The 27,887-nt window shown below is 39.8% G+C and overlaps 1 protein-coding gene and 1 long non-coding RNA gene across 7 annotated transcripts; both read left to right on the plus strand.

The window, feature by feature from the left end:
- On the plus strand, positions 1 to 27,501 carry MATR3 (matrin 3). 6 transcript variants are annotated; one of them, XM_082771336.1, is made up of 15 exons: positions 505 to 644; positions 8,226 to 9,298; positions 14,022 to 14,083; positions 14,892 to 14,933; positions 15,268 to 15,371; positions 16,672 to 16,724; positions 17,175 to 17,300; positions 17,922 to 18,047; positions 18,276 to 18,446; positions 19,700 to 19,831; positions 20,772 to 20,815; positions 21,232 to 21,622; positions 23,094 to 23,487; positions 24,089 to 24,210; positions 25,853 to 27,501. In XM_082771336.1, exons 2-15 carry the CDS (start codon positions 8,408 to 8,410, stop codon positions 25,901 to 25,903), a joined length of 2,709 nt encoding a protein of 902 aa, XP_082627462.1. In that variant the 5' UTR covers positions 505 to 644; positions 8,226 to 8,407; the 3' UTR covers positions 25,904 to 27,501. The 6 variants fall into 6 exon arrangements, with proteins under 6 accessions (XP_082627464.1, XP_082627463.1, XP_082627467.1 ...); XM_082771338.1 differs by lacking the exons at positions 505 to 644; positions 8,226 to 9,298 and adding an exon at positions 1 to 110 and having other exon boundaries at positions 25,853 to 27,494; XM_082771337.1 differs by lacking the exons at positions 505 to 644; positions 8,226 to 9,298 and adding an exon at positions 325 to 376 and having other exon boundaries at positions 25,853 to 27,494.
- LOC309883358 lies at positions 678 to 7,756 on the plus strand. Its single transcript, XR_014318440.1, has 2 exons — positions 678 to 3,128; positions 3,505 to 7,756. It is a non-coding gene; the product is annotated as an uncharacterized lncRNA (long non-coding RNA).
- Positions 27,502 to 27,887: the final 386 nt, after the last annotated feature.

The raw sequence follows: 27,887 nt of genomic DNA on the forward strand, positions 1-27,887 counted from the left end.
TGGGAGCAGGTAACGGCTCGGTTGCGCCGAGGCCCGGCCGGGGATGGCGGCGGGTGCGCGGCGCCCGGCCTAGGAGCGGCGGGACCATGAGCGCCCGCCCCCCCGCACAGGTAACGGGGCGCCGCCATTTCGCGCTCGGGGCGTGCCCCGCTCCCTTTTGCCAGTCACGGCGGGGCGCCAGGAGCATCGTGCGTGCCCCCCCACACCCGGTTTCTCGGGGAGGCGGAGGGCGGTCTCGAACCCTGGGCCCTGAGGTGGGGGACGGGGAGGGAGGGGGGGGGGGCTCTAAGCCAAGCCCCGCCCCGGCGGCGGCAGCGCGCGGACCATGAGGATGAGGCGGGGGCCGGCGGCGCGGCGGCGCTCTCGCGAGAACACGGTGAGCGGCCTCGACGTCTCGCGAGAGCGGCGCCGGCGGCTCCCCCCCCCCCCCTCCCGTTCCCCCCTCAGACGGCGGCGGGCGCGGAGCGGAGCGGGGCCGAGGCGAGGGCGGCCGCCGCCGGGCACGTGAGCGGGCGGGCAGCGGGCGGCACGGCCCCTTCCTTCCTTCCTCCTTCCTCAATCCCTCTCCCTCCCCTCTCCCCCTCTCCCGTCCCTCCCCCGCCGCTGCTGCGACAGCGACCGGGAGGCGCCGCCGCGGCCCGCAGGTAGGAGCGGGCGCTGCGCCCGCCCGGCCCGCCGCCATGTTAGGAAGCGGCGGCGGCTGCGCTGAGGGGAACCGTGAGGGGTGAGGGGGGGGGGGGGGAGCCGCTATAACGGCCCGCAGAGCCGAGCCGGGGGGGAGGCCGCCGCCCGCAGCGCCCCCGCCCGGTGCCGCGGCCCCGAACAAAGCCCCGCGGCCCGGCCCGGCCCTGCCCGCGGCCTCCCCGCGCTGTGGGGGCGGCTCCGGGCCTCGGTGCCCCGCAGCGAGCGGCTGGCACCGTGCTGCCCCCCCCCCACCCCCACCCCGGGGCGCTGAGGGCGGCGGGCTCCTTCCTTCTGCTCAGGCTCCTTCTGCTCAGTTTCACTTTCCTGGGGTTGGGGCTGCGGCGTTTTTGTCCTGCGGCGGATGAGCGAACGGGCCCGTGTGGCTCCCGCGGTCAAAGTAATGAGCGGGGAAGCGCCTAAAATAAGCGGGAATGGGGAGGAAGTTTCGGAGAGCCTCCAGTGCCGCTTTGTTGTAGTAAACGGAGCGGTGAGGATGTAGAAAGAAAGCTGAAAAATCCACCTGAAGTCTGTGGCTTTTTTTTAAACGAAGCATACCTTTGGGAAAAAAACACTCAATGCCGTTTTGAAACGATTGAATAATCTAGCTTTTTTTTTTATTCATCCTTAAATTCTTCAGTTTTTTTAAAACTAGGTGGAGTAGGTGCTTCTGACTTCCTAGAGTAAGATAAGTGGAGAGCAGCTTCTGTTGAAAATGCCTTTTAAACCTGCTACTGTTGTGCCTTGGAAGAGGAAAAAGGAATGTTTTCTCTAACTCGTTTGTAAAGAATTTCCTGTTTTATTTTTCTGAATTTTGGGACATAATAAATGAAAAAATACATATATATATCAAAGCATCTATTTATCAAAATGCAGTGAAGCATATAGTATTTTTTTAACATATTATCCAAAAATTAGTGAACTTTTGTTTTGGAGCTTTATTCAGAAATACACAAAATGATTCATCAATTAATTATGGGGAATAATCAAATTTGAGTGAGGGCACTGGCAGTTGAGCCCTGTATAAATGTTTGTTCAGTGTTAACCAAGTATCTGTACTTTTATGCTATGCACTAGTTAAGGAGATGAAATATAAGTAAGAAATAAAAAAAAAAAAGTGATTGTTAATGATTCTAGTGAGGCTTGCAAGGTGATGAGCCTTTTATATGCTTGTTTTATTGGAGCTATCTGGAGCTACCATCTTTCCAAAACTTCAGTTTCTGGTTTTTGCACGTATTTGGGTATGAAATACATCCCAACACTTAAGGCTGGGGCAAAAAAAAAAAAAAAAAAAAAAGAGAAATTCCTAACCAGATCCTTAGAATGTGAATATCCATGTTCCTAAAGGCAAAATGAAGCGGAGGAAAACCCAATCAGTCTGAAACACTAAGGATCTGTGGTATTACAATCTGTTCAACTAAAATGTGATCAATCGACAATTGCCTGGTCTGTTCAGGACTGCCAAAAGCTCATTAACTCAGGGGAAGGTACAGAGGTAAATATTTTGTGCTGCCCTTCTCTAACGCACACCCATCTGCTGAGGGTTTTGTTGAATGCCAGGATAGTTTGTGATCTAGCACTTGACAGTGCTTGGGGAAGCTGTTGTAAGCAAAAGCTGCAGAGAAATGACTTTCATTCACTTTTTGTTCACTTACGAGTATTTGCATAGTGGCCGTGCTGCTTGCATTCTTTCTTAGTGCTCTAAGTCAATGAGTCCTAAAAACAAATGCCCCACAGTATTTCTGAGCTAACTTAGTTTGCAAGTGTTTAAAGAACCGTATTGTGTAGCTTTAACTTAAAGGAGAGGTTTTTTCTTTGCGCACTAAAATGGGCAAATAGGCCCTCAATTCTCCTCTGCAGCTAGAGTATGTCTCAGTGACCTCATGAACGAGATTTCAGTTGGGAAAGAATGCAAGTTTATCCCACTTCTAGAAATGCCTGGAGGCAGACTTGCATTCACTGATTAGTCAGAAGGCTTTTTAATCGCTTAACAGATCAAAATGCAATTAAAAAAAAAAAAAGTACAATTGGTTCCTTATTGGAGCGATGCACTCCCTGGTTTGGTCTGCATTTGGATCATTTTGTGTGTGGCCTATTTCCTTTTAAAATACAATTATGGTATGTTCTGTGCTTCTGTAAAAGTTATGGTGCCTGGAAGAGTATTCATCTCCAAAACTAATGGGAATGAATAGAGATTGTCTCCTCGCTTTGGCAAGTGCTTGAACACATGGTCGTTATTACCAGAGTTTCTAGTCTAAGATCCTAAATCATTCCGCAGTGACTCTTGCTGGCAGATCCCTTTGTTGAACCAAGTCCTAATGGCTTCATGGAGCTTTTCATAGGTGCTGGAACCTGTGTGAATGCATCTTATTGTAGAGCTGGAGCCTGACCTTAGTCACAGACAGTGGACTTGCAGTGGTAGGAGGGAGCGCATGGAAGCCATCGAGGTAATCGTGTGTTTATGGAGCTGTCAGTGCGGATGATGGCATTTACTCTGTGTGCTCCTGGCTGCCTGTCTAAAAATAGACATTTTTTTCCCCTCCTTCACTCTTTCTGTACTGTTCCGGGGTTCTTTGTTTCTATTCTATTGTTTCTGTAAAGGAGTAAATGTACTCTGCAACTTGAATTGATGAAATTATGTAATGAGCAGTAATAGGAACTCAGCATCTTATTTTTGCAGTATTCTCTTATGCATTCAAGTGTTGGAAACTGTAAGTTCTTTGAAAGTTCTTAACTGTTAAACTAGTTATTTTAATTTCCCATTTACAAATAAGTCTTTTCATTTGTAATGCCTCTCTGTTCTGAAGCAATCTTCTGTTACAGTAACTTCAGATCTCAGATTGCCACGTGCTCCTCTGATCAAGCGAGTGAGATGAAGCTGAAAGTAATCCTAAGAAATGAAACTCTTTGAGTTGTTCTGCGAGGCCTGTAACAGACTGTCTGATCTGCACAAAAAAGTGCATGCATCCCGGTGCCAGGTGCTGCTTAAGTTTTTGAGGTCATGATCCTTGGAGATCCACTGAATGAGATGTGTGTTGTTTTCTCACCTGTAAAACAGTGATATTAAGTAACCACTCTGAATACTGCTATCTGAAATGGGTGATAATTTGCATTTTCTGTATGTAACGCTGCTAGACAAATTGAGCTTCCTCCTTAGCCTTCGGAAACACAGCGGCCTTTTATTCTCCAAGTCAAAGTAACCGCGTAGGCTTGAAATCCAGTACATTCGGTCATTCGGCAGCCAGAAAGCATCTGCTTCTAATTTCCTTGCAAGTTCTTGTTTTCACTACCAGTATTTCTCAGAGCAACATGCAGAGCTGTCTGTCTGAATTTGTAACTTTGACTTCCAGATCTCTTCTGTAGATAACCTTTTATGCCACGATGTGTTGGAGACAGCTTTGCTGAGAAGCATATGGATTCTTCCAAAGCAGAATAGATGGTTGCAAAATGCAATGCTGCACTGAAATTAACGCCTAAGGGAGGAGGGGGGGAAAAAATGTACATCTTTATCCAAAAAGCAAGGATTTGTCGATGAAAAACATTTATATTGAGACTTTTTTTCAAAGGTGTGCAGTCTTCAGAGGTCTTGTTACAAACTGAAGGTGTATTTTTCAGCTTGTAGATTGCTTCATGTCTTTATTATAACAATGTACTCAAAGCACATTGAATTTGATGACATCATTTTGGTTTTCAAGTGAAAGTGAAACTGACTAGAAGGGGAAAGCTTTCATTTTTGAGACTTTTCTGTTAATAGTGTAAGAATGGGTATAAGGTGAGATGCTCTAAGAAACTGAAGAATTAAAAGTATAATGTGTGTACACATAGTGAAGAAACTGAGTAGTAGAAGGAATAGGAATCTGAACTACTTTCAGCCTATATCGATGTTCCATAAAAGGTAGTAATTTAAGATGACCAATGTGATCAATGTGTCCCAAGAACTTACCGAATTAAACTGCTTTCAGGAACAAACCTAAAATTTGCAGGGAACAAGAGTTCTATCAGTTATATTGATAAGAATTTAAAATCAGTTTTCCTTAAAAATTAAAAAGTCCTTCTATAGTGTTTGAAAATCAGCCTTACAGCCTTATTTTGGCCTTTATTTGGCAGCTGTGTATTCTGTAGGATTGAAATTTCTCGCTTTTGTTGTCTGCCTTTACAGAAAACTCTTGTGCTACTTGTAGATATAAAGGTTTTTTTTCCATTGTCCACATTTTTCTGGAAATCTCGTAACATTTTGACTTTAAACTTATTTCAAGATAGCTTCATATTGTGTATTTTCAAATCTCAGTATGTCCAAATTTCTGACCACTGATCTTAAAAATGTGTATCTAATGGCCTGTCTGTTCCTGACATAGCTGAAATTACCTGAAGAACAATTAGCATGACACTTTCAACTCAGCTAAATCGTATCTGGATCTTTAGATGGCTTTGTTCAGTCGCACTCATCTTGTTGCTGTGACTCAGTTGATGGCACGTTCGCTTAAAAGCCACTAGACTTTGGTCTGTGAGACTTGTCTCTATCAGATACTGACATGAAATCTTTCATAACAGATCAATGCAGGAACCTGACCATGTGGAAGTTAAATGTTCTTTGCTCTGAGTTTTAGAGCTCTTTCCCCTCCTTGATTCGTTGTTTTCTTCATCAGATCTGGAAGAGGGGGGATGTTGAGAGTACAGCAGCAGTGGTAAGGTGACAGTGATGTGACGAGTAGCAATTTATCTCAGAAATTTCTAACTCTGACTTATTTAGAAATGTAGTTTCTCTAAGGGCACCCCTTAGATACCTGATCAGGTGTGGGGCAGCTTACTGGTTAGCACAACAACTGGAAAGGTCATTTTCCATCATCAGCATACACATCTTAACTGTTCCCTTCGTGCTTTTTCATAAGATTGTCTCTGTCTCATTGTTTTTCTCCATTTCCCTGCTTTTATTTTTCTCTTGTTTGCTTCTTTCTTCTACGTGGGTTTAGCAGCCGCATGGCGTCATTGTGTAAGTGTGGGGTCGAGGCATGGCGTGGAATCTGGTTCTCTGCAGCCTGGTTCCATGCGAGACTGGGATGTGTTGGGTTTTGTTCTCTGATAATCTCTCCAAAGCAGTGGACGATGAACTGCCAATAGAAAATTGTGACAAGAGGATTAGTGAGCATCTGTTGAAAGAGAAAGGATTATTTTGGAAAGTGGAGAACGTTCCTGATGTAGTGAAAACCGGAATGGTGCGGGTCCTTGCATTAACAGCAGGACATACCGTGCCGTTCCTGACCACGTGGCTCTCTGCTGAATCACTGCGAGGGTCTGGCTCCTAAAGCTCCCTGGAACATCTGGCCGCGTGTAGCAGCCGTTAAGTTCCGTTTCAAGCCAGTCTGAGTGTGCGAAGGAGCTAGAAGGAAACGGGTGCATTAAAATGGAGGGAGTGAGGAATAACTTGCAAAATGGTTGGAAGAGTATCAAACTGAGTAAGGTAAAGCATGGTACTCAGATGAACGTTTCAGTGTTCTCTTTTTTGAACTCAAGGGAGTCTTGATTTTACAGTGTAGTTCTTAAATGCTTTCTGTTTGGTTGTACTTAGTGTGTTGAGCCTGTCCTGCATATCTCGCTCACTGTTTGCTGTGCCTGCCCTCTCTGTATTCCTGTTTCATTGCTCTCCTCTGATGCTTTCTGCAGTGCCTGTCTTCAGCCTCAGAGACTTTTAAACTTATTTTCATCCTCATGTTTCTTAATCTCTGACTCTTAACCCAAATTACACAATTTAATGTGCTAGCAAGTGACTCAAAATCCCAAGATTTTAAAAGCACAAATGAAATAAGAGTTTAGATGGGTCGATAATGGAATATACAGAAAGTTGTATAAAACAGTTACACAGAATTGCCTTTGAAAAAGTGGGTTTTATATACTCTCTCTTGTAGAATCCATTATTTTTCTATATAGGAGCATAGTTTTATAACGCTGCTACCTTCATATGAAATAGAAAAAATAAATTTGAAGTGCTTTACAGCTTTTAAAAAAAAAAAAAAAAAAGAGAAACTTTAAGTACTTGTGAAACAGGGCTCTGAATTGAGCCAGCAGCTGGGATGGAGGCACACATGTAACCTTGACCTTTTTTTCTTGTTTCCAGTACAAGAGAAATTGCCTCCTACACAACTGGTATCTTCAAGGAAAAGTCCTTGCTTTCATTTTGTCCTTTCCATTCCTCCCTAGACGTACCTGTTCTTAGAAGCTGACTTCATTTGGAGCTGTGCAATTTATGCCTAATTCTTTTGCAAGCCATTATGTGTTTTATGTGCAAAAACGAAATGGCTCTGCAGAGGTTTGGAAGGGCTTTACTGCGCTCGGGACCCAAAACAACGTATTCCCAGCAGAAAGGTTTCATGTGGGTGGAATTGCTCTAAATTCTGTGTATCCGTCCCAAAGCTGAAGCAGCATGGGGGAGACGTATTACAGGTTATTTCTGCTCTGCGCTAGTAAAAACAATATTTTCTGAAATATACCCATTGCACCAAAAATACACTGTGGATTTTGATGTACTCTGTAGTTAAAAAATTAAAGTAAATGGAGTAGAACCAGGTATTTAAGTGCTAGGTGAGGGTTTCTGTGGGCTGCAGGGCAGGTAGCCAGCCCCGTGAGCTGTAGGATCTTTAACTGCCACATGTGGTCACGGTGTCAGTGCCAGCCCCAACCACAGAAGCAGTGTGCTGGTAAGAGACATGCTGCTGCCGCCTGGCAGTACTGGCTGCGGCGTGGTGCCATCTACTGACCTCCCAGGGGTCTCTTTGGGCAGGAGCAGGGTTTCCTTGGGCCGCCCAGCCCAGGGCTGAGCCTGACCTTGTGTAGCTTGAGGTCTGAAGGTCCAGGCTGCTGTCACAGCTGCAATGTAACAATAAAGAGTCACTTCCCATGTGCTGGTAGCTGTATAACTGCAATTGGAGCAAGAGGTCTTATTTACTTCCTGCAAAATTAAAAACTTGGTTTTGTCATTCACATCTGTCTTCACGTCGGTAATTTGATTTTTACTGCATAAAGATTGAATATTATGTTTGGTCTCATTTACCAGATCTTACAGCAGAAGCTTGTTGCCCAAACTTCAGTTACTTTAAACTTCCTTTCGTCCTGTTCTGTGGTGGTATAGGTTTCATTTCCAAGTATGCATGATATGCCAGAGTCATCTCGGATTCTGTGGACTTAAGGTGTTTTTGTGGTCTTCTCATAGAATACAGGGTAGCAATGTAGGTTATAAACCAAACCAAAAGCAGAGATCAAGGCTTATGTGCTAGTAAACTTAGATGCTTTCAGACATCCCAAACTTTGGAAACTCACTTGTCTTCGGTATGAAAGTAGTTTTTTGTAGAATAGTAGTAGTATGTACAGGAAACACTGCTGTATTTTTATCTGAAATGATTTATGTAGGTTCTGGGTACATCTTGAATCTGTTGTGTAATAAAAGCCTTGTAAGATTGAGCTCTTTAATGTTTTAGATCAACATGATGCATAAGTTTAAAACTGCATCTGTTTAAAGGGATTTATGACTAAAACTGCTTGTTTTTCTACAGAATTGTCTGGTGTTTCTCAGCTTGAAGAAGATCTGCAGTCATTATTGATCCTCTTTCTTGGCGTTACCATTTTTGAAGTGAAGTTTGCCTAGCTTTCTAGTGTGAGCTTTCTTTTCAGCCATCTTAAACCCAACCAAACAAAGAGATTTTGATCCGTAAAGTAGACGAGCTATAGTTCTACAATGTCCAAGTCATTCCAGCAGTCATCTCTAAGTAGGGATTCACAAGGTCATGGGCGTGACCTCTCTGCAGGAATAGGCCTTCTTGCTGCTGCTACCCAGTCTTTAAATATGCCAGCATCTCTTGGAAGGATGAACCAGGGTACTGCACGCCTTGCTAGCTTAATGAATCTTGGAATGAGTTCATCATTGAACCAACAAGGATCTCATAGTGCACTGTCTTCTGGTAGTACCTCTTCCCATAATTTGCAGTCTATATTTAACATTGGAAGTAGAGGTCCGCTCCCTTTGTCTTCTCAGCACCGTGGAGATGCAGACCAGGCCACTAACATTTTGGCCAGCTTTGGTCTGTCTGCTAGAGACTTAGATGAACTGAGTCGCTATCCCGAGGACAAGATTACTCCTGAAAACTTGCCTCAGATCCTTCTACAACTTAAAAGGAGGAGAGCTGAAGAAGGTTATGGTAGAGATGGCAGATCATCCACACGGGAACCACCGTACAGAGTACCTAGGGATGATTGGGAAGAAAAAAGGCATTTTAGAAGAGATAGCTTTGATGATCGTGGTCCTAGTCTCAACCCAGTGGTTGACTACGACCATGGAAGTCGTTCTCAAGAATCTGGTTATTATGACAGAATGGATTATGAAGATGACAGATTAAGAGATGGAGAAAGGTGTAGGGATGAATCTTTCTATGGTGAGACTTCGCATAACTATCATAAATTTGACAGTGAGTATGACAGAATGGGTCGTGGTCCTGGTCCTGAGAGATCTCTCTTTGAGAAAAAGAGAGGTGCTCCTCCAAATAGCAATATTGAAGACTTCCATGGATTCTTACCGAAGGGTTATCCCCATCTGTGCTCTATATGTGATATGCCAGTTCATTCTAATAAGGTGAGTTACGCACCAGATGCTTCTATTTTCCTTTACGTTGTAGTATCTGTTCTGTTTTTACCTATTTCTTTAATTATTTCTATAGCCTGGTTGCTTTTGAAATGATCTGAAAGTTGGTTTGAGAGTGAAAAAGGCACTTGGTTTATTTACAAGGTAATTGTTAACAAACGTTGTAAACCAGGGCTTTACATTAATGTATTTTGTTTGCCCAGATTGCTTAACTTCCAGTCAAACAGCTATCATCTACTGGGTATCTTATTTGTATTTTACATCTACATGTTCTCTTAACCACAAACATCTGGCATTTAAGCAGTTTTTTGGTGGGTTTTTTATTTTTTGTTGGTTTGGGGTTTTTTGCAGTGTATCTACTGTGCCATTCGGGAAGCTAGTTTCAGCTCTCCTCCACATCTGTCTTGATTGCTGGTTTATACGTAGTTAAGATGCATTCTTGCACAGTTCTGCTTTTTCCCTGTCCAAAGGGAAAGAGTTAATGTAGAGCCCTGGAACTTATTTGCAAAAGTAAAAATCACGTTTTAGATTAGCTCATTCTTGCCTTTTTAATTTCACTTTAACACTCTATCTCATACTATGGCTGAAATTTGTCGTCATTTTTCTCCTTTTTCACAACTCTCTTAGACACTTCAAACTCACTTTTTATTGTCACATGTTGCATCTATCCCTGTAGACTCTCCGAGCAATCAGTCTGCCGCTGCAGTATCCTGCTCTGTGTTCCTAGTAGTGTTCTTTACTTGGCTCGCAAGTAGAGTGGATCTTCGAGTGTGTTCAGTTATGCTGAGACCTCCCTCTTAGTTTATTCATGAAATAGTTCAGCTCTCTGCAAAGGTGGCAGCGTACTCAAAATGGCCCGTTTATTCAGACGGTATTTTCAGAGCCTTCTCCCTTTCAGCTTTTCCAATTTTACTCATCTTGCTGATTTTCAGTGTACTTGGCAATTTAATTGGCTAATTGGCTAATACAGTGCCCCTCTTGTCACAATTGGTGACTAATTAGCTTGAAGGCCTTCAATTGAAAATGTAATACATGCGATTACTGTAAAATTGGTACAATGTGGAATTGCTGTTACTAACCATTTCTTTACAGTTACCTTTCAAAAAGTGCTGCTTCTATACATCTAATCTTTTGAAACATGAGAATTGTTCTGTCCCTCCAAAGAGACGATCGAGACATTTTAGAGCACATGCTGTACTGATCCAACTGATCTGACGCTTTATTGTAAACTTGTGTTGCTTTAATTATTTTATGAACAACAGTCACAGTAATCCAGGTTTCTTGCCCTGTATTTGACATTCATTTTTGAAAAAGGTTTAAGTATTAACAATTGAGATGCCACGCACAGTTTTGTAAAAAAGAAGTTCACTTGGTTAGATTGAAAACAAACTTCTGAGGCCCTTGAAGATGGCAACCAGTACTCCTGTAAGTAGGGTTCTTTTTAGCACTTTGTTTTAAAGCCTCGCTGTTCTTCGTGTGCTTTGGTTTAAAGATCTGTTTAAAGGATATCCAACCTGAAATATCTTTCCAAGTACGAGAAATACCAAATTCTTTCCACAGTGTACCTTAAGTGACTGACTCCTTCTGTAACACACGAACCCATCTTTTTTAGCAACGTGCTTTGACTTAAACTGCTGAGAACACCATAAAATATTTGAGATTGGATCTTCTGTGTCTTATGACCCAAGTTTGGGTTTTGTTTCTATTTCAAAAATCATGTCACGGCAAGAGTTGTTCTTTCTCTCCTTTTTTCCTCCGCTTTGCATACTGAACAGTTACAGAATTTGCTGTTCTGTATCTCTCACAAAATTCAATTAAGTAGAACTGAACTTGTGAAGTAATCGGATTTGAACCAAAATGTATGGAAAGCAGAAAGGGAATGCTATTCTTAGCTGGGACAATGTAAACTTATTTCTACGGTATCAAAATCTCATTTTCCCCATCCCCTAATAAATATAATATAACATTTAAAAAAAAAAAAAAAAGCATGATAAAGCAGTATATCTTTTAAGCCCAAGGAGGGAGGTAAACACCCTAAATGTAGCTTAGCCTGGCAGGCTAGTCCTGTTTTTTTCTTTTTTTTTTTTTTTTTTGTGATGTTCTTAATTGCTTTGATTTGAAGTGTATGTATTTGTGATCCAGTTTGTTTTGTGTCTAATTATGAAGGAAATTTTGCCCCATTTTTTTCAGGCATTTTGTCAGTCTTGACAGCTTGGTCAAGGAACGAGGTGTTAAATGTGTAGGGGTTGTTTTCCCTGCCAAAGACAAAGGCTGATGTAACACGAGCAGATGAATTTAGAGGTTAAATGCTTGAAACTGTGATATACTCAAAGGGAAAACATGGCCGTGTCCCTAATAATGGAATATCTAAAATTAGGTGCTTAAGTTTGGCCTAATTTTCTAAAGAACACCATGTCCTCATGCTTGCATCAGTTGAAGCAGAAGTAATCTGTGTTTTAATAAACTCGATTCAGAATTTCTTTAGCTTAACTTTGGGCATTCATGTTAATTAGTGTCTAAGTATCTGGGGCCCTGCAATGAGTGGCACTTCAGACTGGGTGTAGGAAGGGAGCGGAGGGATGTTGAGATTAAGAACTGTATTAATAAAGGGGTAATAATGTAGATGAGCTACTGTTGTTCTGAAAACTTTCCCTGGGGGAAAAAAAATCCTGTTTTATACGTTAAATCTCCCTTTTTTGCCAATTTTTAAAAAGCTTTTGAAGTATAAGAATTAGGTCCCCCAAACTTTGGCTCTAGCTTGCAGATAATTTCAGTTTATAATAATTTGAAAGTACGTGTTAAAACAGCTTCAAAGACACGTTATGTCGAGCAGAATCAGCCGCTGAGGCTTTACAGATAGGGCACCTGAATTTAGAGGGTTTTTCAATGTTTAAATGTTTTCTGTACCATAGCACTAAAACTTGTTACTGAGTTTTAAACTGAAGAACCTTTGATTTTAGGTACTGCATGTTCCAGAGATAGAGGGGCTTGCTTGTGGGTTTGGGGGGCTTTTTTTTTTTTTTTTTTGAAGTCTAATGGCAAGTGTATTTGTTAATTTATAGTTGCAGAGCCTACGTCTGCAACTATAGTCTGCAACTACTAAGAAAAAGTAGTGCTCTCATTTTACATCTTGATTTAAAAAAAAGAAAGTTTCATCCTGTTCCATGTTATAATTTGTAGCATGGAGTAATATTCCAGTGCAGTTTTATGACAGTACTTCGTGGGAGACTTGAAATCCCTTTTTTTAATCCCTTGTGGAAAGTGCTAGATAGGCTTTTAGCGTATGGAAACGGTGCAGTGAGCCTCAGAGTGTCTCATTGTAACCAGAGGGATGGCTGCAGCGTGGTGGAAACTAAAAAATCAGGAAAGATCATTTAGGAAAAATCATTTGCCAGTGCTGAGCAGAACATGAAAAGACAAGACATCTAAAAGAGTTGGCCAACGCAGTGTGTGTTCACTTCTGAAAATGCAGCTGACAAGAAAAAACCTCCAGTTGTTAAGCTGTCCCCAGAAGATCTGTAACTAGTTTCCCCCTCGTTGCTCTCCATGAACCCAAAGCCAACTCACCCTGTACATCTGCTGCTGATCCCTTGCTTACAGACCAGCGGAGTGGAAATAACACCAGGGGCTTACCCTTGGGTAGCCATGGGACTGAGGAAGTCCTGTCACTTTGTAGGGATATCCCAATGTGGTGGTCAGGCACCCCGCACTTAAATAAAGGAAGAGTCCCCATGCCTTCTCTCATCTTGAAATAAATAGCTGGGAGGTGAGCTCCCTTTGTAATCAGAAAAAAAAAAAAAAAAAGCCTCGTTCCTTACTAGTGCTAAGGCCAGAACCAGAGGGAATTGTACATTTAGCAGACACTGGTAAGCCTCTAGCTAATGTAAAAAAATAAGAATAAAAAAAGAGCTCAGGTAGCTTGGAGGGTGCAGTTAACGTCCTTTCTCATTACTCAAGATGCTGGCTCTTCTGTAATGGCTTCTGTATTTGCACAATGTGTTACCCATTGTGCTGCTCACTGCCCCAGCTCCTTCTCTAGACATGAGGGATAGTTGCATTATGAACTTCACTCTCATACTGAGGTAATTTGGTTTAATTCCGTTTTTCCTCCCTTGTACCATCTTGATTAGGTCCCCTGTTTGTCTTGATTATTCCCCTCCAATGCTCGTGTATTTTTATATTTCGCATATATAGTTGTAGTTTGTCCTAGCTATGTACTTTCATTCCTTTTAGTCTTTCCTTTCTGAATTCCTTGCAGTTTCTCGACTCCTTAATGGTTTTAAAAACTTGAGTGTTTAGTTTGCATTAATCTTTGAAAGTCCGAGGAATAAAGCAGAGAGAGTAGAGGAAATTCTAAAATTACTGGAAAAAAAAAAAAACAAATCTCAGCATCCAGTTGTGAAGGTTGAAATTGCAGTGCTACACACGCATACTGTAGCAGTTACCCTCCTGCAAGCTTTGCATGCTGAGGCAGGATCAAGCCCTAGATCACAAGGCATTTTTCATCAGACACCTTTTCACCCAGGCTAGAATTTAAGAGGTGGGTCCAGTTCCAGTGTGACTTCAAAGTGCGCGCACACACAATTATTTTGCTATTTATGTATCTAAGATACTTCAGTTTAGAAGAGAAGATACTGCACTACACAGCGTTATTTTTGTTAAAAATGGCTTTCCATATATGGCTTTTAATTTTTAATTATTTACTTTGCTGCAGGAGTGGAACCATCATATCAATGGAGCGACTCACAGCCGACGTTGTCAGCTGCTTCTCGAAATGTATGAATTCGAAGTACATTCTTGTGGCGTGAGGGCGTGTATAAGTAAACAACTGTCAACTGTGGTGCACAAAGCAGGTTTAGAAAACATGCTGTGCATTGCAGGGAATAAAGATATGCTACTTAAAAGAGCACTTTCAGGGCACAAAGGATACTAGTTTTGTAAATTTTGAATCCTCCTGATTTATATGTAATATTTTAGAGTTATCCTAAGAGTCTAATCACAGAATCATCGAGGTTGAAAGAGACCTTTGGGCTCATCAGGCCCAGCTGCCCCCGACCGACTGAGTGCCCCCACTGAGCCGTGTCCCCAAGCACCACGTCCACACGTCCCTTACACCCTCCCGGGGTGGGGACCCCCCCAGTGCCCCGGGCAGCCCGTCCCAGCACTCAGCCACCCTCTGCGGGACCAAATTCTGCCTGAGGCCTGCTCTGGGCCTCCCCTGGTGCAACCTGAGGTTATTTCCTTGCATCCAAGCAAGTCACTTGAGAATTTTTTGTTTGGTTGGTTGGTTGTTTTCTGCTAATCAGGCTTGTTCCAGTGTTGTTTTTTTGTAAAGGGAACTCCTGGTATATGCAAATTAGTTTATACTGTGACAGCCAGGTTGCATTTAGTGTAGGAAGTTTCTCTGAATGACACTTCGTCCTTAAATACTACTCATGTTTCTGGTAGCAGTACTGTAGTTGGCAATGTTAGCATGTGGTGTTTATGTAACGTGTAAAGGCATTGCTGTTCACTCGATAATTTTATACCTGTGAGCGGCGATTGGATTTTTCTTATCTTTGTTCTTTTTTTCTTTGCTTTCAAGATACCCAGAATGGAATCCTGACAGTGATTCAGGACATGGAATGTAAGTAGTAACGAATGATGGACAACAGAAATTGCACTGTTATTCTGCTGGTCTGAACAATACAGTCTTAATCAAAACTGCACAGTTTTGGTTGCCTTTTAATCTCGATGCTTTGAAGTACCTGTTACTTTATGTGAAGCTCTTTGTAACATTTGATGTGAAACATCCTACCTTCTTCAAATGGATAACTGTCTGTTTTCTAGTAGCTGAAGAGCAGCAGCACAAGTAGCTAAAGTTGACTTGTCCTTGGATACTGTGTAGGAGTTGGGTGGCTGGACAATAGAGACGTCACAGATTTTGTTTCAAAATTAAGGTTCTCTTTCCCTTTTTCTAGGGGTGATCCCTTTATGTTGCAGCAATCCACAAACCCTGCACCAGGAATTCTGGGACCCCCACCACCTCCGTTTCACCTGGGAGGACCTCCTGTTGGGCCAAGAGGTAACAATAATGTGCCCAGAGTGGATGTCCTTCACTTAAACTTCGGCTCATGTGAAGTACCAGACTTCAATCAGTTGTGTTCTGAAGTTTTTCAATGTATCAGGATTTGAGTGAGAGTAGTTAGACACTGAATGGTCCCAGCAGCAACACCAGCTTTTCCACTTGCTGTGCTTGGGGATTTAGTTGTGTTTTTTCTTAACCTACTTTTACCGGACTTCTTGATTTTTCTTTTTTGTGTTTTTAGTTTTGTTACTGGTGTTTTAGAACAAGGAAAAAAAAAAAAAAAGGCTCTCTCTCTTAACAGTGGAACTGAAATACTTTTACTTTTTTCCCCTATTTATATACTTTCCTTCCATGCTTTCACCCATCCCTTGACTACCAGACACATTATTACTCTTTTTATCAGATGTTTTATTACAATCAATCAGCACATGTTATGGGGCTTTACATTTTTTTCCTGTCTAGAAGTCTTTTGCGTGTCTTCTGTTGAGCTCTATGTTAGTGGATTTTTGTTAAATTTGCAAGAACTGAATGTCATTAGTCTTTCCCTTAATGAATTTGACAGATTTGCAAGCCTTGTCTTCACAGGAAGGCAGAATAAAAATCAGGTGTTCACATGAACTTGTTACTTCTTACCTTCTAAATAGTTTGAGTGAGTAAAAAAACAAAACTAATTAAACGTAGATATCCTGATGGATTACATGTCTTTAGAGACTTTAAAGGAACATTTAAATATAAAAGCATATGTCATGCAATTTCATTAAAAATAACTGATAACTTTTCAAAACATCTCTGATTTTTTAACCAAGGTATTTGAAGGACTGTTTCCTCCAGGAGTCCCTAGTGAAATGTGTGTTATGATAGAATTGGTGCTATTTTAAAACCAAAAGTAGGATTCTTTTTCTGCAGCTAGAACTTCCATTGTAAGAAGTCTGTCTTCTTAGAGATTTCAAACCTTTTATATATGAAGGCATTTTTCTATGACAAATCTTACTCTAAAACAGGAAAGATGTTTTTCACAATGCTTTACTTATTTCCTGGTGTTTCAGCTCATTAGTAAATGCAAGTTCTTCTCTAATATTGAGGCGAACAGAATCAGGAAGGACCTGAAGCTGCAAGAGCTCTGAAATGCACAACATTAACAGCCTTTTCAGACTGTTAATGATTAAACGACTTCTTAAAACTTGATGTCATTCTGTTTTAGTATTACAAGTGAGGTCTGTCTCTTCAGAACTTCTAAAGAGATGTTAATAGCCTTGTGGGTTGAACTAAACTTACTCATTCCTTTCATTTTTTGAAGGAGCTGGAAATGGAAATATGCAAGGACCAAGACACATGCAAAAGGGCAGAGTGGTTAGTATTAAAAGTTTTTCTAAAAATCTTTGAGGAACATTAATCTTTTTTTGTGAATATGCGTTTTGTTTACTTTCATAAGATGTTCTGAATGAATGTAGTGTCTTTAAAGTAGTCAGATATTGAGACTTCTTTGTGTGGGAATATTGAAGCTGTGGAATGAGATTGGGGTTTCATTGTACTAAATGCTCTACAAAATGTGCTAAAACTGTACAGACTATTTAAATGTTACATAACCTCTTAGGAAGAAGCTGTGCAGCACGATCACAAAAAAAGGAGGCTTTGGCACAGCAGGCATCTTTCTCCATGAGAATCCCTGGATATTCTATGGCTTTTCTGTGTGTCTAGTTTTGATTACTAATGAAGATTTAAAATATATACATATATCTTGAAAGACTTTTAAGGTTCCCTGGTACACGTGTTGTGTATGTGTACTTTTGTCTTCAATAGGAAACGAGCAGAGTTGTTCACATCATGGATTTCCAGAGAGGGAAGAACTTGAGATATCAGTTGCTTCAGCTCGTTGAGCCATTTGGAATAATTACAAATCACCTGATTCTAAACAAAATCAATGAGGTAAGATTAAGCCCTATAGTAGTGCTGTTGGCACTGCTTCCTTTCTTTGATATGTGTACTGTCTGACCTGAAATTTTCATAAGAGAACTTGGCTACCAAGCAAGATTACATGCTTGTCACCAAGATCACATGTGAAGGGAAGAGTGACTAGTATGCTTCTTTTCACAAATGCGGTAATACTGCATTTTAAGGTAAATATTGTTAGAATTCCATCTTGTTGTTGTTCCCACCTTTCTTAAAAATACACTGTTGGCAAGTTCTGTTCTTGTTTTAATATCCTCTGAAGGCTTATTTGGTCTTAGTTTACTGAGATTGTCATATCTTGAAGGGTGGAAAAAGCCAACATGAAGTGAAAAAGCCTGAAGGGGGGTAGGAAGCAATTGAATGTTCTGAATCCAAATGTAATTGAAATGTGAACAAACAGAGTAGTTCTGTTTGTGCACCTAAATAAATCATGTGAAATTCATACTGAGCTCTGCAGGCCAGTTAATGTTGTAACCGAAAAGCAATTTTCATCTTTGATACAGACATTTTTACAGAAAAGCAAAGAGCTAGAGATTTCAAACAGAAATGCCAGTTCCTTGAAGGAGTGGTGCTTAATCTGGTTTTGTATGATTTCAGGCATTTATCGAAATGTCGACCACTGAAGATGCCCAAGCAGCAGTAGAATACTATTCGACAACTCCAGCGCTCGTATTTGGTAAACCAGTCAGAGTCCACTTGTCACAGAAGTACAAAAGAATAAAGGTAAAATACGTGGGCTTTTTTCTTGTTACTTTACTTTCATTTGGGGCAGTCATTGTTACCAGGCCATTACATTTACATTTTTACTCCTAATCTAGCTACTTCTCTGCTATTTCAAGTTAATCAAGGGACAGAGATGCATATAACTTACTCATTGCTTTAAGTGGTTCAGTATTAAGTACATTTTGTGTAGTATGTACTTTAACAAATGCATTCACTCTTAAATTTTAGAAACCTGAGGGCAAACCTGACCAAAAAACCGAGCCGCCAAAACCAGAACTTGGTCGTGTGATACACCTCAGCAATTTACCTCATTCGGGATACTCTGATAACGCAGTACTCAAACTGGCTGAACCATATGGAAAAATTAAGAACTACATACTCATGAGAATGAAGAGTCAGGTAACTGACCGTAGGAACATAAATGCGTGGATTTAAACTGAGGCTCAACAGTGAGGTAACTGATGCCTCTGTAGGCTGCTGCTGCAGCATAGATACAGAAGTTATTAGAGGGCTGTGTAGGTGGTGTTTTGCTATTTAGCTTACTGTGAAGTGTTACTGTAACGTGAGCTGGTATTTTAAATAAAAAAGTAAAACCAGGCCCTAGCTGTGAAGCAAGCATATTTAGCTTTCAGGCTTAACTTTTTGCTAGGCACATCTCCTAGGCATTTTGAACCCTTTTTCTTAAGGTTGAAGAAGCAGTGCCTATGGGACACTAACAAATATCTTCTAGTGTTATATGTTTCTTTCACTTACCCTGTATTTTTCATTCTTTAAGCAAAAGCAGTACTGCTGTGGCTCTCAAAATTGGAAAAAAAAACAAAAACAAAAAAACAAACAAAACTTGATGATTAGTACAAACACTTTTGTATGCACATGTACTTCTAAGCATACACAAGAATTTTAAGTCTCTAGTTCTAATTTTTTTCCACTCCACTGTCCCAGCTTGTTGTTCTTACCTTCATTTAAATAAGAAATGTTTTCTTTCTTCAGAGATGAATTCCACAATACCACACTCATGTTGTGGAATCAAAAATTACTAGAATCTATTGTATGACCCCCTCAGAAGTCCACCGTGCCCTTTTTTCACTGGAGAAACAAAAGAACCTTGCCCAGTTTGAGGCAGAAACAGTTTTCTTCTATCTGCTGCTGATGCTCAAACCCAGATGTGCAAAGCTTGCTCAGCAATCTTAATGTGTTATAGACTTGTTTCCATGGAGGAACATCTCATAAAACAGGGCTTGTAGGCCAGCATCTGCTGCATTTCTGTTTCAAACTTCTTCTCAAACCTCTGGATTTCTTTGGTACCTTGAAACTCGCAGATACTTTAGCACCAAATAAATGAGTTCCATATTCCAGATGCTTTTTTTTTTGGACTCGATTTACACTTTAAGGTGACTTTTTCAGATTACTTAAATACATATTTTGTTTCTGAAACTCTCTAGAGGATTCAATTACTGAATTCAAGATGAAGGAGATGTAGAGCGCTTTGGGAAGTACTGACATGTTTAGCTAGTTTGGAGGGGATGCATATACCTGGATCTCATCATTTTGTTTCATCTTTTTGAAGTGCTGTGTTCTAAGTTAACACTTCCACTGGCAAAGCTATTTGAGTGTTTTGTGGTAGTTTCTGATGTGTATTTTAATCTTTTCAGGCTTTCATTGAGATGGAGACCAGAGAAGATGCTTTAGCTATGGTTGAGCATTGTGCCAACAAAGCGCTTTGGTTCCAAGGCAGGTGTGTGAAAGTGGATTTATCTGAAAAATACAAGAAATTGGTGTTACGGGTAAGTACTGTTTTTAGTAACTGTTTTGTAATTATAATTGAAGGTGTAAAGTGGAAGACAGCTATCACTTATTGAGAATTCAATGCCGCTTTTAAAGTTATTCATTGTCATATTTTCTGGCGACTTAAATGGTATTTAGTAGGAGTATGGTGTTTGAATTGTAGAACAAAGTAAAAGGAATCTCCTTTCAGATTTAAAACATGAAAAACCAAATTCTAAAGTAATTAGTGTAGATTTTAAATAAACTTTCTCTGCTTAAACATTCTGTAATGTGGATTGTTTCTTCTCCTTCTCCTCTGTCAAATGAACTGTGATTTAAAATGAGAAGCTGGGTGGAAGACCTGTGTGCATTGTAAGACTTTGTCAAGCTCTCTAATTAGTTTTTAAATAGTCTTTTTATTGTGCAATATGGAGAAATCTTACTATTGCACATGGTCACATACCAAAAATGAATATTTAGTGGCAAGTTCAAATACTTAACCAGTGCACTGACTTGTATAGTATTAATATGGAAAATAAGTGGAATTCTCTGTTCAGTAACTCTTATTTAAGGGAAATGTAAGTCTTCAGCTTTCTATGTATTCCACTTCTAATGGTAGTGAAAAGAGCATAGATTAAGATGAACTTCTTGCCTTGCACTGTGTCTAATCAGTTCATAAACAAAAGAGCTGCTGTATATGACTTTCCGGAGCAGGCTATCCCATTTTTGTATCAAATAACAGATCGTTTTCGTGAAGAAAGACTGGGGATTTCTAGGTTCATGAAGTCCTGTCTAACATAACAGCAATTTATTGATTGTTTGTAAGCTGGACATTGTATAAGAGTACTTGTGGATTAGAATAATTGGAAGTGCTTGACTAGATTTTACGGTATAGTCTGAATTAATGCTGCAATGCTTCTATAAATAATACTCTACTGTGATTTATGATTTTTTTTTTAGATTCCAAACAAAGGAGTTGAACTACTGAAAAAGGATAAAACTAGGTAACTTTCTATTATTAAAACAGAACACTGTTTAAAAGAAACGTAAAAATACGTTATACAATGCATAGAAGTTGTACAAAAGAAGTCTGGCAAGCTCTGAGATTAACCGTTTCTAATACGGTACCTATCCTTTTCCTTTAATGAAGGAGATTTCACAGCCTCTTCAGGCTCCTCAGGAAATCTGTTCCAGTCCTTAATTATCCTCGCCTTCCTGCAATTTATACCCACAAGCAGTTGTCCTATCTTGTAAGGACAACTTGCAGCAGCCACTTGAAAACTCGTGTTATGTTTCTCTCAAGCTTCCATTTTCTGAACTAAGCACCGAGTTTTCAGGCTTGTCTTGAAAAATATAACCTACCTTTTTTAGTCATTTCTGGGTGCTCTTCACGTTCACAAACAAGTATTCTTCTTTACAGAAAGAGAACGTACTCTCCAGACAGCAAAGACTCTCCAAGCGACAAGAAGTCTAAGACTGATGCTGCTCAGAAACCTGAAAGTGGCAACGTGGAAGATAAAATTAAAGAAGAGAAACAAGATGATGCTGCCGAGCCATCAGGCGCTAAAAGCACTGAACAAACAGACCAAGATGAGCCTAGTTTACTCCTTGAATCTGAAGATGAGCTGCTAGTGGATGAAGAGGAAGCAGCGGCACTGTTGGAAAGTGGCAGCTCAGCAGGAGATGATGCAGATGTTGCCAATTTAACTGATGTGACTACTGAAGTAAAAAAGGAGCCAGCTGATGATGTGACCGTAAAAACTGAGGGAAATGTTGTGGCCAATCCAGCAGCAAAGAAAAAACTTAAAAAGGTAATCGTATAGCAAGGTACTGGAGCATAGAAAACACAAATTTGAATAGCAAACCTCATTCTGTTTTAGATAATTTCTGTGGGTCTGTCTTTAAAATGCATGCATGTTGTGCCTTTCTGAAGAGAAACAGGTGTAAAAGCCTCTGTGAAGAAAATGGAAGAACCCATTGGATACAAATTACAAATTAAGTCAGTTAAAAATCAGTGTTTCTGTTTTGACAAAAACCAGTAACTTGTGGGCTTCCACCCAAATAATTTCCTGGGATTTTTTTTATTTTCCCACTTTTCTCTTTGCTCCTCTCTTGACTAATATCAAGCAGCCAGGAACTGTTACTCCCAGCAGCCTGGCTGTAGTTACTCTTTGAGCACGGAGCAGAAAAAATGATATTGAAAAATATTTGAGGCTTGAAGCTGTTTTACACTTCAGAAAATTACATGTGTATCTACTAATTATGTTTAGCCAGAGAGGTAAACATTTTTCTCACCAGATGATCACACACTTTCATGTTTATGTCCTCTTAGCTACTTTTTTTCCTGTTTAAATCTTACTTGGTTATGCGGAGTAGCCTGCAAAATGACCAGTATGCAAAGTTGCAGTAACTTCACTGACTGGAATGTTGCTTCACCAAACAAAAAGAAAAAGCAAGGCATGTTCCTTGCTCTTAACGAGTGCAGCATGCATGCCTTTTGATTTTGGAGAACCTTTCTGTCAGGGGGAGCTAGTTACATGGTGTTAGGGTTAATATTGCTGATGCAAGTGGCAGTGGCTGTTTCTTGTTATGTGGCTACCTGTCAGGACAAACCATCTCAAAACTCAAACTTGTTTCCTTGAAGAACTATACGTAGAGCACGGATGGAAGGCTAATGATGTTTTTCTACTACTCGTGATTGCTGTTAAACATTTGAAATACTGATATCTCCATATCAGCATGAATGTTGCAAAAAAAAAGCAGATTTCAGAGAAATTTGCTGTCTTAATGAAGCTGGATTTTAAGAAACCTTTTTTTTTTTTTTTTTTTTTTTTAAAGGGGAAGCTCCAAGGTTTCCAGTGGTTGGAAGAGGGCTCTTAGTATTTCTTTTAATGAACTTTCATACCTTTAGTGGGCACAGAATTACTCTGAGAAGGTCCAAAATGACATTCACTTACTTATTTTTTTTTTTAATCTTCCTGTTAGGACTTTCAAAATAAGTATAATCAACAAGCTACTGAAATTATCAAGTTGCAGATATGTTGATAAAAAAACAAACCATTGTAATATTAAAATATCTATTCCAAAGTTGAACACTTGACTCTAGGACCGTGGAGTACATTTAAAAAGAACTTGCTACATTTTGAATGAGTGAGATAGGTGTTGAATAATTTTAGCTTTTTCTGGGAAGTTTGGAGAAGCTGTTTCTCTTCTGAAACCTAAGACAATTTGAGGGGAAGCATTTAAGAATAAGCTGACTTAAGGAAAACATTTTCTCAACAGCGATACGTAGGTGGCTTTCCACGGAGCATGGAAGGCTTTGTCACTCTAGATGAAGTTGGTGATGAAGAAGACTCGGATCATCAGAAACTTCGCAAGTCGGGTTTGGCAGTAAAAGCTGCTGGCAAAAATGATGATAGTTTGGCAGAAATCAAGGTAGACAAGATTGAGGAGCCAGAGCAGGAAAATGAAACGCTAGAAAATGGTACCAAGACTGAAGAAAATCCGAAGGCTGAAGCTGCTGAAGCTTCTGATACCACAACAGCACAAGATACTGAGAAAAATGCCCACGAAAATACAGACACCCAGGATGAACAGGAAACAAAGAATGTCCAAGAGAAAGCTGCTGTTCCAGATGAATTTAGGATTGGGCCATACCAGCCAAACATTCCTGTTGGTAAGGCTGTTTCCATTTCTCTTCAAATATGCCTCTGTACATTGCAGTAGCATTTCTCATTTCATTTGACTTTTATTTCTGGCAGTGCATTGCCTTTGAGCCTTTCATTTTAGGGCTTCCCACTCTTCTCTCCTTCTTCACTCCTTCCCTACCTCTAGTTTTCTCTTTCTGTTATTTTTTCCTTATTTTCATACAGTTCTCCATAACACTTTCCTTAGGCAGAAATTAAATTGGAAGAGGTTTATTTTAGCAACACAAATTCAATTAATAGCACAAGTCACAGTAGTGATAATAGTTTAGATTCATACTAAATACTCAAAACTCACAAATTGATCACAGAACGTTGTTAGTTCTTTTGAAGGGACCAATAAAATAGACCCTTAACCTGAAAAGTTGATTTAAAAAAAAAAGTCTGCACATATTTAGTTATTACTGTAGGTCCCTGGCTTGAATAAACTAAACCAACGACTTTTAAAGACAAAGCAGCTTTTAATGTAAAGTGGATTATGGTTTAAGATTTAGTTTGAAATGACATATGACATTAAAAAAAATTGATGTAGAGTAGATCTCTTAGTTTATTTTGTGGTGTTTACTTCTCTAGGTGTGAATTATGTGGTACCCAAAACAGGGTTTTATTGCAAATTGTGTTCCCTGTTCTACACAAATGAAGATGTTGCAAAAAAGACCCATTGCAGCAGCCTTCCTCATTATCAAAAGTTGAAGGTAAGGCAAAAACTTGTTCATTTTAAGTGGCGTGATTCTTTCCTGGGGAATAGATCTGAATGAAACCGGACTGAAGAAAAATAAAATAAAAGCTTCCAGGCAGTGGAAATTGGCTTATTCTGTAACTTCTAACTCAAGGTAGATATCTCCAAAACTTCATCTTTTGAGAATAACAGACAGGATACACCTTTTAAAAGATGGGTTCCAGCATTTTTTTTTTAATAAACTCTGATTAAAGAGGGCGTTCTGATTGGATTAGACTGCAGGCTTAGAGTTAGTGGCGCAAAGTAAATACTGGTGACTCAAATCTCTTCCAGTTGTCCCTTTGAGAGTATTTTTAACCAGTCAACAGAACTTAAGCTGAATTTACATATTTTTGTTAAAAATCCATATTTGCAACTTCTGATTTTGTGAGCATGTTTTGCAGTTTCTAATTGGATTAGGTATCACATGATTGCATGGCATGAATGGTAATGCTGCTGCTGTATTTTTGTGTACTGTGAGCTGCTTTGAAACACCCCTTCCCAGAAAGGGAAATCCTAAACAAAACTCTTAATTAACGCAGTGTTCACATCAATTGATTTCATGTCAGTCAATTATTGAGCTGAAATCAAAGTCGGTCGGTTCCATAGGAGGAAGAAGGTGGCATCTCAGATCTCAAAACGTTTGCTCTCCCTCTTGCAATGCTAGGCAACCCTAAAACAAATGTAGGGCCCTGAATTTGAAAGGCAGGTGGCAAAAATAAGTGTCACAAAGCAAACAACATTATCAAGAATTAGATCAGAAAATCAACTACCATGCAGAATCCTGTAGTAAGAAAACCTCACTTCATCCATCACCCATAGCTTTTTTCTTTTTTATTTTTTTTTCCATTGAGGTACCTGATTTGGGGACTTTAAAGACTTGCTGTATAAGGGGACATGGGGCAAATGATCCAGAGAGTTGTTTACAATTTATTAACTTGATTATGTAAATTAAATGTGTTCTGATTTGCTTTTTCTGTGGTACAAATGACTGGTGAATGAGCTGCTCTTAAGTGACTTGTGATGCTGGTGTGGGTTTAAAATTGGGGAGGGAAGGGGAAAATGCATTTTTTGTTTCAGTGGCAAGGCACTTCTCCAGCTGGGATTCTTACTCTCTTTGAGAGTGGTAAGAGTAAATAATTAGATGAATTGATGTCACTACCAAATACTGAAATGATACCAAATTCCTCAAATTTCCAAAGCAACCCTTCTTTAGGGAAGGGAGATGTTTTGTCCCTGGCACTGTAGATGGCTAATTCCAACCAGGTAAGTAGCACAACCACAGTTGTGAGTCCATGATGAAGTGGAAAGTAACTTTCTTGGCTTGCCAGCCTGTTAGGAAGACACTAGTGGCAGGACCACGTAAAAGCTTGCAGAGGCTGCTGTTTGGGTGTTTGCTGTTGGTGAGCGGTGTGCTCAGTATTTTAATGATAACGTAGCACTTGAAAGATCTGCTTCATGTCAGCATGTGGAGAAGTGCCAGTCTTGTTTGTTTGACCTCTGCAGTTGGCATTCATAAATTTTACGAAGTGAAAATTGGGTTTATCTTTATGGTCTTGGTGTCGGGACTGCAAGAAACTCTTAAATATATCCAAACTTTGGTTGGTTTCTTTTAACAGAAAATTCTGGATAAAATGGCAGAAGACCACAGGCAAAAGAAAGAAGCATAAAAGGAAGGACGGATGTAAGGAACAGTGGCTTTGTTTTTAATGTTAATCTTTTTTAAAAGCAGTACAAGTAGTAGATGGAAATACTGTATTCTTTTTTGTTTTAGTGAAATACAGTAGGCATTATAGGTCTATTCATGTGTTAAATGTTGTAGCAAAAAGCATAAGCAGTTAAGTTAATGACAAAAATTTGTTCTTAATGTGGGAATGGCAACAAGTTTTCGTTTTGGCACTTCGAGCTATTAAAGACAAAATATTGCATCTTTGTGGAAAGCTCATCTATGGCGAGAAAATTTCCTTTAAGTGAAATTTACTACTTTCAAGCTTCAAAAATTTGTCTTTCCATTCTCAATAAAAAAATAAAAAGTAACACTGTATTTTTTTCATCTAGAACATTCCATATTTCAGTCTGAGCCTAGCAGATACTTAATTTGGAGTGTAAGGCTGTCATTGCATTTCACTTTTGAAAAGTCTTTAAATGTAAGTTGCATTTTTAAATGTTGAATTGCAGTTTCTTTTAATGTCATTGCTGTTATATAGCAAATAGGAAAAGTAGTGATTAGTCAGCTTTACAACTTTGTGATTTTTTTTTCTAAGCTCTTGATAGACTTTCCTATTTGGCTATACCTTGTATTTTTAGTGGAAAAGTAAATGCCCATTCTCCTCTGACCAGTATTATTTCCTTGAGCTCTTCCTGCTTTTACTTGAATCTTGTAGCTGTCGTACACTTCTGGTATAATCAAAAGCAGCATTTGAGTCCTGAAATGTAAAAAGGTATCTTTATATTCTTCACATGTAATTTTTTCATACCTGCATTTTAAAACTGTTTTTGTTAACCTGGTTTCGTCAAGGATCTTTAGAACTGTGCTCTTAATGTACCTGCACATGTGATATGTGAACAGGAATTTGCATGTGTAACCTGTGTTTATCTGTAGTTTTTGTTATTTACTGCTTATTTGTGAATTCAGGTTACTAAAGTGATTTACCAATAAACAAAGCTAGGCAATGGTAATTTGTTAGAGATGTTTGGCATGTTAACCAGTGTTTACTGAGCTCTTGACTCCCGTGTTCATGGTACCACACTGAAACTCTAGCTCTCTTGAAATTTGCATGTTTTAACACCTGTGATTTTGCAGCTTACTACATAACTTTCCTTTCTCTTTTCTAAAACCTCTTCCATTTCCAAACAAATTAAAATGACTTGTTAAAACACCGGTAGGTATATTCTGATGACGGTTTCATTTCTTAACTTTTATGGTATTCTCATCACAGCTGAAGTACAAACCGCTTCATGTCTGTAGGAATAAAAATGGCTAGGGACAGTTCTTTCAATCTGAGAATCTTGACCAGCAGGGATTCTTCAGTGGCTGAGAATGGTTGTGAAATGTAGGAGGCTCAACCTTCGTGAAGTTAATTTACTTAAATGCATCGAACAGACACAAGATGGTGTATTTTTTGAAGGTACAGTCTTGGTAACTTGTCTCCTCAGCCTGGTACTTTCTGCTGTTGAACACTCACAAAATGGAGGCTGTCCTTCCTTTATGAGAGAACCAAGTAAAACTTGATAAAAAGTATCTCATACAGTGAATTCTCTGGGGACTGAACAGGTAGTCATGAAATGTAAGCAGCTGATGTGCAATTTTTTGATATACTATTTAAATAAATCTTAACATGCAGTGACTTTCTACAAGAATAAGTTACTGCTTTGTACATGACACTTGTTAGTGTAACGTGGTTGGACATATTTAGTCTCAAAACTTCTCTGCTGCTTACTTAGGCCCCTAAAAGAAACTGCGCATAACAGAAACCCGGCAGTCAGTTCTGTTGTAACTAACTCACAGCGATGTACTTGGCTCCCTGCTTGCCTGTAATGACACTTGTCATTCATCCATCTCCAAGAGGCTGCTTGGTTCATCACTCAAAGCAGTCATTTAATCTTTGTCAGTCATGCTACTTATCAAAAGATGATGGATAAATGAATATTTTG

Source organism: Aythya marila (assembly GCF_965140915.1).
Source record: "Aythya marila genome assembly, chromosome: 14".
Lineage (NCBI taxonomy): Eukaryota > Metazoa > Chordata > Aves > Anseriformes > Anatidae > Aythya > Aythya marila.

What these genes read in the sequence shown, in the direction of transcription:
- MATR3 (XM_082771336.1), top strand. Translation starts at nt 8,408, where the DNA reads ATGTCCAAGTCATTCCAGCAGTCATCTCTAAGTAGGGATTCACAAGGT. An exon ending in AGTGATTCAGGACATGGAAT is followed by an intron (nt 14,934 to 15,267) that starts GTAAGTAGTAAC and finishes CCCTTTTTCTAG; the next exon opens with GGGTGATCCCTTTATGTTGC. An exon ending in AGAAGTACAAAAGAATAAAG is followed by an intron (nt 18,048 to 18,275) that starts GTAAAATACGTG and finishes CTTAAATTTTAG; the next exon opens with AAACCTGAGGGCAAACCTGA.